The sequence below is a fragment of the Myotis nattereri genome, assembly GCF_964212035.1.
Source record: "Myotis nattereri genome assembly, chromosome: 8".
NCBI lineage: Eukaryota > Metazoa > Chordata > Mammalia > Chiroptera > Vespertilionidae > Myotis > Myotis nattereri.
In genome coordinates, this window is record NC_138083.1 from 64,458,282 (window position 1) to 64,470,319 (window position 12,038).

At 45.3% G+C, this 12,038-nt stretch overlaps 1 protein-coding gene across 5 annotated transcripts in view; it reads right to left on the minus strand.

The window, feature by feature from the left end:
- PTPN2 (protein tyrosine phosphatase non-receptor type 2) overlaps positions 1-11,209 on the minus strand; it is a 66,463-nt gene extending 55,254 nt beyond the window's left edge. For 2 of the 5 annotated variants that reach the window (XM_081096889.1, XM_081096888.1), the window contains exon 1: positions 10,102-11,209. In XM_081096889.1, the coding sequence (XP_080953015.1) occupies positions 10,102-10,170 (69 nt within the window). In that variant the 5' untranslated portion in view covers positions 10,171-11,209. Of the gene's footprint in view, positions 1-832; positions 1,392-10,101 lie in introns of those variants that run through there. The other 3 variants (XM_081096893.1, XM_081096890.1, XM_081096891.1) reach the window with 3 other exon arrangements.
- Between the last annotated feature and the right edge of the window lie 829 nt (positions 11,210-12,038).

The window sequence follows — 12,038 nt, forward strand, 5'->3', positions numbered from 1 at the left end:
TACAAATGAGTGACATGAACCAAATGAAACTGATAGAATGAAGAGTATATTAAATCAGATACACTGGATTGTTAAAGAAGAAGAAGACATGAAACTATCACATTTGAAAAAATACCAGAAATCCATAGGTAAAAGTATCTAATCTTAAATCAGCTTCTTGACCAGGACTTCTTTTCATAGGTCATCAACCTCGAAGTCTTTAGGGGCCTATGAAAGCCCTACAGTCACAAGGTAAATTTTGGAGGATTTTATATACATGGACACTTCTCTCTTTCACAGGTTTCATTTTAAAGGTCTCAAAGGTATTTACAATCTATAACCATTACTATTACTCTACTATAAATAGAACATTAACACTACATTAAATATTTAAAACAGCACTACAAAAAATAATAATAAAATAGCACTATATTCATTCTTAATAGCAGTTTCACACAATGCCTGACAAGACAGAACATCATTCCAAGTAACAACGGAACAGAAAAGTTTAGTATTTTACTCAAAATAGTAGAATCTGAAGTTATAATTTTCAAAATTAGTCTGCTGAATTGTCTTTCTCAACTGCTATGTTTTAAATCATCTAGGCTAAACTGACTTAGCATATGGCTAGTCACTATTATCCAAAGTAATGAAGGGTATTATCAAAAGTCCTAATTTACTAGTTGGTTTAAATATTCTCTGCCCCTAACAGCTTCACCAAAAAGAAATAACGACTTTAATGGAGCATTCAGTGGAACTACCACAGGGAAGAGAGCATAGAGAATCTAGATAGGAATTTCCAGGAGAAACAATCATATATATACTTATTTGATAAAGTGAAGAGCACACTTACGTTAATTATAATCTTGCTTTTCTAGATCTTATCTGTCCATATTGCTAGTTTACTTTCTGGAAGAGAATGAGCAGAATAAGAGAACAAAGGGAACAGGCAGGGAGACAGGACAGCAGGAGACTGCAAGACAATAATTCTCCAACTGCAAACAGGGAATTCTGTGGACAATAATGATCTGGGAGAAGCAAAAAAACAAACACACACACACACAAAGTTTGTTGGAGATTCTGTTAAAATCAAGATATTAAACAAGAGGCAAGCCAGAAAGACTACGGCACAAATGCAACTATCTGAATTTTCTTAATTATAAGTATCAATAACCTACAGGAATGTATGTCAAAGGCAGAACAATATGATTTTTAGTCACATAGTCTCTATTGGGGCACCATTCCCAAGGCTCCTTTCCCTTAAAAGGAGCCTTATCTTTTGAAAAGTCACAGAGATTTAAGAATCTGACAAAAGCTATGGAATCACATAGAAACTAAATAACGAAGCATGCTAACACATGCACGCACGCACACTTTAGCACAGTTTCAGGGGACTTGGAAATGCAGTCTTATCCTTGGATCCCAGGTACTATTTTAAAGGCCTCCAGTCTCAAAATGACCCTGCCTTTTATAACACATTCCATTCACTCCTTGCCATCAAAAATTTAAATTCCCTCAGTGCCATTAATCTCAACTAGACCATAAGAAGAAAGCAGTGTAGATGGTCATACTGGCAAATTAGAACAATGCTGAAATGAGAATCACAAAGACTAGATGTGGGTCGAAGCTGTGTCACTAATGCATATAACTTTATGTAAGTCACAACCTTATTCTGAATTGGTGTCTCCTTAGATGTGAATGAGGGAGTTGGAATGGAATAAACCAAGTGCTGATACTTCTAAAGGAGAGCACTATTCTTTTACTTAGCGAATACTTAAGTATCTAGCATGTCAGATAGTGGGGAAACAAAGAAAAATGAGGCAACCTTAAAGGAGCTAGATAGACAGACAGTTATAATAAAAGAATGTGACTAATACTCTAATAAAAAGTGGCCTCAGGAATCAGAGGAGGAGGAGCATATAATTTTGCCGAAGGAGACTAGAGTCTAGTCCTGTTTTGTTTTTGTTTTTTAACCCTTCTCCCCTAGAGTCTGGTCTTGAAGGTATTTCTCAAATAGATAAGATAGGCACAGAGCATATACAACATGTGCAGATTCCAAAGATGTGAGAAAGTAGGCAATTTTCAAGGAAAGTCAAGGCATTTGATACACGAGACTGCGCAACCATGTAAAAGCACTGAACACTCAGACTAGATAATAGTAGGAGAATATGTAGTAAACATTGCAAGGGAAGTATTTTAGAATAAGATAGCTCTGATTTATAAAATCAAAGAAGAACCTGCATAGCATCTGGTAGCAAAAGTAAGTGGGAACTTTGTTCGCTGGAAAGAGGAGGGAGTCTGTTAGAATCCTGGGTGCTCTCCTAAAGGGCCAAGGCACAGGAGCTTGCTTTTGGGAACTCACCCAGAGCTCTAACAGAGGGAAGGAGACTCAGGGCATATGGAAGCCATAAAGAGAAGATCTGGATGGCATATCTCCAGAGATCTGGGAGGTCAGCTACTGAGGTCCAGGTCCTGAGTAAACATCCCACACTGCCCTCAAGTGCCATCTTCTAGGGTCAAGCACTTCTACTCTTAACAGTACCAGCTGGAGAAAGTGACCTAGCCCCGTCCTCCAAATACTGGCAACACCACCCTGCCAAGCTCAAGTCAGGAATAAAGGACTGTTGGCTGAGGTGTGCTCTTTTACTGAAGAAACTATAGACAGACTCTCAGAGGACCACTGAACTGAGTGGTGTTGGAACAAGGGCCAATCTTTTCCCCCTGTCACAGAGTAGGCAGGCACCACCCCCAACAGAAGACTCGTTTGTCAGGGTCTCAGGCAGCGGGCAACTACAGAGCTAGGAGGAGGATGCAACTGCACGCCTCTGGAGGTCCTGTGCCATTCCCAATGGAGGACTGCCTTGATCTGATCCTCTTGCTGGCACTAGCTTGCCAAGCACACGTCCACTGGGACATTTGGTGCGACCCTCTCAGAGCCTCCTGTCAGGGTCTCTGACAGTGTGCTACCAAGCTAGAAGGCGGCAAGCAGCTCATTCCTCTCCCAAGGGCCAACACCACCCCCAACAGAAGGCTGCCTTGATTTGTTCCTCTAAGCCAGTGGTTCTCAACCTTCTGGCCCTTTAAACACAGTTCCTCATGTTGTAACCCAACCATAAAATTATTTTCGTTGCTACTTCCTAACTGTAATGTTGCTACCGTTATGAATCGTAATGTAAATATCTGATATGCAGGATGGTCTTAGGTGATCCCTGTGAAAGGGTCATTCGACCGCCAAAGGGGTCGCGGCCCACAGGTTGAGAACCAATGCTCTAAGCCCTGCCAGCACCATCCTGCTGGTGCAGCCTCACAGGGGAAAGGCATCACGACTCACAACTGGGACATTTGGTGCGACCTGCTGGGAGATCTTTGGTCAGGGTCTCTGCCAGTGCGTTCCCCAGCCAAGAGAAGAATAGTCGCTCACTCCTCCCCAGTGGAAGGCTGCCTTGATCTGTTCCTCCAAGTCCTGCAGGGGGGAAGGGAGCAAGGAGCATCCTCAGAGCTGGGAGCTTTGGAATGCAGCTCTGTGGGAGCCTCTAAGATGTGCCTGCAGAGCTAGGTGTGCAGCTTTCTCCTCTCAGGCTGGCCCTGGCCCCTTCCTACTAGGCTCAGATTTGAGAGTGCATCTATCTACTTTAGACCAGGGCTTGAGCAGGCGTGGCTACAGAGCTAAAAGGAGAAGTGCAGCTCGCCTCACTGTCGATGCCACTGCCAAAACAAGGCTGTCTCAATCTGTTTGCCCAAGTCCCGGTGACTGCCGTCCTGTCCTGCCAAGCTTGCTCCTGCAGTGAGGACAGTTGGCTACACCACTCTGAACCTGTGGTACACTACTCCTGAGAGAGCTAGAGTTGGAGACTCTGGCAGAGAGTGAGTGGTATTGCTCTGGAGTAGGGGCCACATTCTCCCCATTAAGTGTCAAACCACACTGCCCCAAATTAAGGACTCACTAGCCCTGTCTGCCCAACCTACCAAATTTGAACCCTATGGAAGGGTCAGAGGCACGTGGCCAGCTTGGGCCCACTCTACAACTTTTCTGCATAAAATTCTAGAGGAAGTCCAAGCAACCTCAAGGGGGAGTGGAGTAGCCAACAGGTGGACACTGACCTCAGGGAGCCTTAATCTTTTACTTATCTGACTCCAGCAAGCCAACCCATCTACACAGATTGGCCCCTCCATACACACTCAGGTCAAGTTGATGCACACACAAACAGTAAACAGTGTGGTAGCTCCAGACAGGTAGCCCAAACCAGTTGCACACAACATCTAACAGCGACCTGTACCTGAACCCCAACCAAGTGGACCCAGAACCAACAAAACCAGTGGTGGGCTTCAGACCACACCAAAGCTCAACCCAACTAGCCACAAATGTGACACACCCAAAGGAAGATTCCAGCAGGCACCAGATGCTGTTGGGAACAACTCCACCTGAGAGGGCAGCCCCTGCACAGCATCTCATACACGGTGATTGAGGTTTATCTTTATAGCCACCCAGCCTAAAGAGTTAACTCCACCCATGAAAGGGCCAGGGCCAACAGCATTCATCAAGTCACAACTACAACAGGGGTGTGTGCACATAACCCATTAACATTCCTGGAGCAAGGAACACAGATGATCTGAAAGACTGTGCCACTGAGCCCAACAAGACACCTCGAGACTGCACCTGCACAGCAGCTTGCACACTGTGGTTAGTGTTGAGCCTCAGTCAGCCAGCTTAAGGGTTGATCCCACCCATGAACAGGCCAACAACAATCAAGACTCAACAATAGGAAGGCCCATATAACCCACACAAGAGACATTCCTAGAGTACCCAGCTCAGGAGATGAAAGACACTGCACCACTGGGTCCTGAAAGACACCTATGACAGCAGGCCACCCCTCCAAGACTGGGAGTCATAGCAGTTCTATCTAATAGATAGAAACAAACACAAAGTGACAGCCAGCCAAAATGGGGAAATAAAGAAACAGGCTCAAATGAAAGAACAGGAAGAATCACCAGAAAAAAGAGCTAAATGAAATGGAGGCAAGTAAATTATCAGAAACAGAGCTCAAAGTAATAGTTGTAAGGATGTTCAACAGTATGAAAAAGGACATAGAAACCATTAAAAATACCCAGGCAGAAATGAAGAATACCACATATGATATAAAGCACATACTGAAGGCTCAACACAGAAGACTGAACCAGCGATTTGGAAGTTAAGGTAGAAAAACAAAACAAAACACCCAATCAGAAAAAAGAATTAAAAAGAACAAGAATAGTTTAAGGCAGTGGTTCTCAACCTTCCTAATGTCACGACCCTTTAATACAGTTCCTCATGTTGTGGTGACCCCCAATTTCATTGTTACAAATTGAAAATAATTAAAGCATAATGATTACAAAAACAATATGTAATTATATATGTGTTTTCTGATGGTCTTAGGCGACCCCTGTGAAAGGGTCGTTTGACCCCCAAAAGGGGTCACGACCCACAGGTTGAGAACCGCTGGTTTAAGGGAACTTTGGAACGTGAAATGTAACATCTGCAGTATATGAGTACCAGAAGGAGAAGAAAGTGAACAAGGGATAGAGATTCCATTTGAATAAATGACAGAAAACTTCCCTAACCTGGTGAAAGAAAAAGTTACACAAGTTCAGGAAGCAGAGAGAATTGCAATCAAGATAAACCCAAAGAGACCCATACCAAGACACATCATGATAAAAAAGGCTAAGGTTAAAGATAAAAAAAGAATCACCCTAACCGGTTTGGCTCAGTGGATAGAGCATCGGCCTATGGACTTAAGGGTCCCAGGTTCGGTTGCGGGCACATCCCCAGTAGGAGGTGTGCAGGAAGCAGCTGATTGATGTTTCTCTCTCATCGATGTTTCTAACTCTCTATCCCTCTCCCTTCCTCTCTGTAAAAAATCAATAAAATATATTTAAAAAAAAAAAAGATAAAAAGAGAATCTTAAAGGCAGCAAGGAAGAATTGGTCAGTTACCTACAAGGGAGCTCCCACAAGACTGTCAGCTGATTTCTCAACAGAATCTTTGCAAACCAGAAGAGATTGGCATAAAATATTCAAAGTGATAAACAGCAAGGACTTATAACCAGATTACTCTAGCCAGCAAAGCTATCATTTAGAACATGGGGAACTTTTTTTCTGCCAAGGCCATTTGGATATTTATAACATCATTCTTGGGCCATACAAAATTATCAACTTAAAAATTATCCTAGTTAAAAAAAAAATTAGCCTGCTATATTTGGTCAAACATTTAATTAACTCACCCCTAATGCCTTGGCAGGGCCAGACCAAATGATTTCTCAGGCTCTATACAGCTGTCGGCCAGACCCCAACGCTGATTTTGAACTAAGGATAGAGCTTTCCAGACAAGAAAAAGCAAAAGGAGTTCATCACCACCAAACCAGTTTCACAAGAAATGTTAAAGGGTCTTCTTTAAGAAGAGGGGGAAAAAATAAAATATGAATAAAATGGCAATAAATACATATCCATCAATAATTACTTTAAACGCAAATGGATTAAATGCTCCGATCAAAAGATTTATGGCCCAGCCGGCGTGGCTCAGTGGTTGAGCATCGACCTATGAACCAGAAGGTCACAGTTTGATTCCCAGTCAGGGCACATGTCTGGGTTGTGGGCTTGATCCCCAGTGATCTCCCTCATCACTGATGTTTCTATCTGTCTCTCCCTCTCCCTTCCTCTCTGAAGTAAATAAAAATATATATTTAAAAAAAAAGATTTATGAAGGCTGGGCAGGAGTGGCTCAGTTGGTTAAGCATCACTTTCTGTGCACTAAAGGTTGCCGGTTCAATCCCCAGTTAGGGCATGTACAGAAGGCAACCAATCGCCGAAACAGGTTTGGCTCAGTGGATAGAGCGTCGGCCTGCGGACTGAAGGGTCCCAGGTTCGATTCTGGTCAAGGGCATGTACCTGGGTTGCGGGCATATCCCCAGTGGGGGATGTGCAGGAGGCAGCTGATCGATGTTTCTCTCTCATCGATGTTTCTAACTCTCTCTCTCTCTCCCTTCCTCTCTGTAAAAAATCAATAAAATACATTAAAAAAAAAAAAGAAAAAAAAAAGAAGGCAACCAATCAATGTTTCTCTCTCCTCTCCTCCTCTGTACTCTTCTATCTCCCTTCCTCTCTAAGCACGTCCTCAGATGAGGATTAAAAAAAATACACACACACACACACTCTCTAGAGACCTGGTGCATGAATTCGTGCACAGGTGGGGTCCCTCAGCCTGGCTGGAGATTGGGTGGGGGGGGCTGGCCAGCCTCGGGGAGGGACCATGGGAGGTTGGTTGGCCCCAGGAGGTTGGCCGGTCGCAGGAGGTTGACTGTGAGAGCACACTGACCACCAGGGGGCAGCTCCTGCGTTCAGCATCTGCCCCGTGGTGGTCAGGGCGCATCATAGCAACCGGTTGTTCAGTTGTTAGGTCGTTTAGGCTTTTATATATATAGAATATATATATACACACACTAGTGGCCTGGTGCATGGATTCATGCACATTGAAAGGAAATTAATTAGAAGAAATATTTTAATATCATTATTCGTGTCTTGCTAATGAAAAGAAAATAGAATTCTACTGAGTCTCTTATCTACCTACTCCAGCATTTCTGAGAGGATCAAATGAGATGAGGCATGGGAAAACACTTCACAAACATTTGGTTAACTGTAAAATGTTTGCACCTGGCTATAAAGCAAGTCAGGTTCCTGGGCTGAAGAAACTCCAAGGATGCTAGTCACTAGGGAGAGGAAGCCAGGCATTGCTACATGACATCATTACCTGGTTCCCACAGCAACCGTTTCCAGGCTGGGTTGGGCTGTGGGCTGCATTTTGCGCCATGGGGTCTCGGCAGCGTTAGCTACAATTTGGTGGGGTGTTGCTCTGGGGTGGTGGCGGGGCCTGTGTCCCATTGGGGGAAGCCAAGTGTAGTTTTGTTGGCACCAGGTCTGTAGTGCCGTTTATTTTTATTTTTATTTTTTTAAAAAAATATATTTTATTGATTTTTTACAGAGAAGAAGGGAGAATGATAGAGAGTGAGAAACATCGATGAGAGAGAAACATCGATGAGCTGCCTCCTGCACACCCCCCAAATGGGGATAATATGCCCGCAACCAAGGTACATGCCCTTGACCAGAATCGAACCTGGGACCCTTCCCAGTAACCTAAAGGACACCTAGGCAGGAGTCCATAGAAGGGCTTCCTGAATTCCTTGAAATTAAATGTGAAATTTTTAGTGCATTTTTCTGATAAGAGGGATTATAATTTTCACTGAATTTTGATATGTACACATATCAAACTGCTTAACCAAAATGTTAAGCTGAATTAACTTGTCACATTCACCTTTCTCTTCTCAAATCTGTACTCTGATGTATGACTAGCAACTTGGAGACAGCAGTCTCTGCTAAAATAAATGTAACTGGAAAAGACACAGCTGGCAGACTCTCACAGATTCCTACCAGAATGTGCATTTAAAATTTTCTATATTTGGAAAAGTCCTTTAAAGTTAGTGCCCTATCTTAACATATCCTATACCCATGTGAATTAAAATATTTATTACACTTCCTGCTATTGTGTTCAAGAGAAAAATGTTACATTCTGAACATAATGACAACGAAAACATTTTTTACTGTCATCTAATTAAGTGGAATGGGGAAAAACCCAGGACCATCAAGATTTACAGGAAAGCTTTTTTTCTTCTTTTACTGCACACCAAGTGAACCAACCAGTAGGAACAGCATTTAACTCACACTCAATTCAATCTTGGGAATAATATGATAATAATTAAACAGATGAGAATAGGCAATTAGGTCATTTTAAAAGAAATAGAAAAGTTGTATTTGAATTAAAAGGTTCTCTAGTTGAGCTAAAGAAGCTAGTCAGGAGCTCAACTACTGTATGTGAATCCATTTACAAGAGTTCCAGAACAGCCAAGATTTTCCTATGGTGCCAAGAAATCAAAATAGTGGTAGCCTATTGGGTGGAGCAGGGCGCAAGACAGTTCCTTCTGGGTGATGGAAAGGTCGTTTACTATTATTTTTTTTTTGGAAAGGTTATTTTGACTTGAGTGGTGCTTGCACAGGCGTATACATTTATGAGACAAGCTTAACCACATACATAAGATTTTATTGTTAATGTAAAGAAAACTGAAAAGAGGATGACACCCTTGCAGTGGTTCTCAACCTTCTGGCCCTTTAAATAGTTCCTCATGTTGTGACCCAACCATAAAGTTATTTTCGTTGCTACTTCATAACTGTAATGTTGCTACTGTTATGAACCGTCATGTAACTATCTGATATGCAGGATGGTCTTAGGCGACCCCTGCGAAAGGGTCGTTCGACCGCCAGGTTGAGAACCGCTGGATACAACCGAAGCCCAGTCTCCTTCCCGGAACCTCTGCGGAGGTCGCGCCACACGCTGCGGTACGGCGCTCTGAGACCACTCGGACGGCTGATCGCCAGGAGCGCTCGCCACCACTACGGTTCAGTCACTCCCAAGGCGAGAGGCCCAGGCACCACGCACACAACCAGGCCAGGAAGCGGGCGTCCCGGCCGGCCTCGGCCCGCGCGGCCACACGACACCTGGGCAGCGGGAAAGGTAACTGGGAACAGAACGAGGCGCCGGGCAAGAGGCGGCGAAGCCTGATCCGAAACAGCAGCAGCATCCGCTCCCCGCTGCGAGCTCCCAGAGCCCGGGGGTCTCCCCTCATTTCATCCCCCCCACAAACCCCCATCCCGGCCCTTCCCACAGTTACGGCGGCCTCTCGGACGCCCGCCCCATACCCATCACCACCGGCCTCACGGTTCCCCGCATCCCCACCCGACCCCAGGACCGAGAAACACGCCCGCGCGTGCCACAAGACGCCGCTGTGGTGCCGCCTTCTAGAATTAACTCTGCGCTTGCGCTTCCGATAAACATCCCCCGCCCTCCCAACACACACCTCACTTAAAGTCTTTTTTTCAAAAGGGAACAGAGACTCGGTCGGCGCAGGCGCAGCCCTGACGCGGCCCGCGCGCCACCACTTCCGCCCTGAGCGGGAGGCGGGGGACGCGGGAGGGAGCCGGCGGGCGCGAGCCTGGGTCCACGGAGGTGCACAGCGCCTGCTGCGCGAGCCATTGACTCACCAAGTACAACTGCTGCCAGCGATTTTGAGCATCCAACTCCTCAAACTCTCGCTCGATCGTGGCAGACATGGCCGCTGGAGCGAGCTAGCGCGAGCGGAGCTGTGCCGGCGGAGAGGCTCAGGCCCCCACTCGATCCCGGGAGAGTGCTGGCGCTGTGGCGCATGCGCGCTCCGCGCTCCGCCCCGCCCCCACGCCGAGCCCGACCGGCTGCGGGGAAAGTACCTGGAGCGTCAGACGTCAGCGCGCCGAGTATCGCGTCGCTGGGACTGGTGGCTGCGGGGCGGGACTCCTGGGCTCACAGGGGAGGCGTGGTCGGGGGGGGTGCTAGGTGAAGAGGGTGGAGCCAAGGAGACCCACCCAGAGGTTGCTCTCCCGGGTCCTGGGGGGTGGCCCGCATCCTGGACTCGCCAGAAATGACCCCAGGAAGGAGGTGTGGTACCGCGGGGTTCGCGTGAATGGAGCAGGCCAAGGAAGTGCCGTAAGACCCCTTCGTTCTTGCTTTCCCGTTGTTTTATTTTAAACATCACCTAGATCACTTTAGAGGCTTGTGTCCAACTTTGGAAAGAACCTCCTCAGCCCTCGTGGAGAATATTAATCAGCCCGGATGCCAGCTCTGTAACTAAAGCCTCAGGGTATTGTGACAAATCACTATAGCACGAGGAGTGGCCACATCTCTCGGAACTAGGGAGAACACAGATTGTGTTATGCAATTTAAAAATTAGTGTTACCTGTAGGTAAACTTGTGTGGTTATATTGTTTTATCTCTATAAGAAATGTGAAGAGTTTTTAAAAATTCAACCAAGTAAATTTGAAAATCAAATTGGCTTTTTAAAAAAAGTTTTTACAGATTTCAGAGAGAGAGAAACATCAATGATGAGAAACATCCTGCACACCCCGACTGGGGGTGGGGGGTGGGGGGGCATGTGCCCTGACTGGGAATTGAATCGTGACCTGGTTCATAAACCGAAGCACAACCACTGAGCAACACCAGCCAGGTTAAATTGGCTTTATTAAACAATTAATTGCCCCATCTAGCAATTAGTAGGGAGGTCCGAGGGGTAGGTACAAAATGGAGGGTTTTTTTTAGAAAGGGAAGTGGGGCAAGGGACCTATTAACAAAAAAAAGAAAGGATTATCTTCACACCAGGACTTCTTTTTCTAGAGCTAAGGAAGACCAGGGGTTTTTATCATGCAAATCCCCTCTTCTTTGGAAGTGGGGGTCGGGTGTTTGGAGAGGGCCCACTTGACAGATTATTTCTTTGATACTGATCAGAAAAATTCCAGAAATGTTGATTATGTTTCTGGTAGAGGTTGAGACTGCAATTAGGTAAGGTTTTAAATCTGGATTTGGTATTTTGGGTTTTGGCACAAGTGATACAATTTTGTTGAAATTTATTTTTCAATTACAGTTTACATTTGATATTTTGTTTCAGTTTCAGTTGTACAGCATAGTGATTAGACAGTTATATCCTTTACAAAGTGACCCCCTCTCCCCCTGATGAGTCTCCTACCCACCTGACCCATACATAGTAACTCCCTTATTGACTACAGTCCCTATGCTGTATTTCACATCCCCATGACTATTTTGTAACTACCAATTTGTACTTCTTAATCCCTTCACCTTTTTCACCCATCCCCTCACCGCCTCCTTCCATCTGGCAACCATCAACTTGTTCTCTGTTGAATTTTGTTTGATATATTTTATTTTTTAACAAGCCAAATCTCACCCTGGCGGGTAGCTCAGTTGGTTAGAGCGGTGTCCTGATATGCCAAGATTGTGGGGTCTGTGGTAGGCAGTCAGACATGAGCAGAGCAAGAACGATGGGCTAGGTACTGAAGGTCATCAGGATGGAAAGCCTTAGGAGCCTAGCAAAGGACAAAATGTAGCCCTAGCTGGTTTGGCTCAGTGGATAGAGCATTGGTCTGTGGACTGAAGG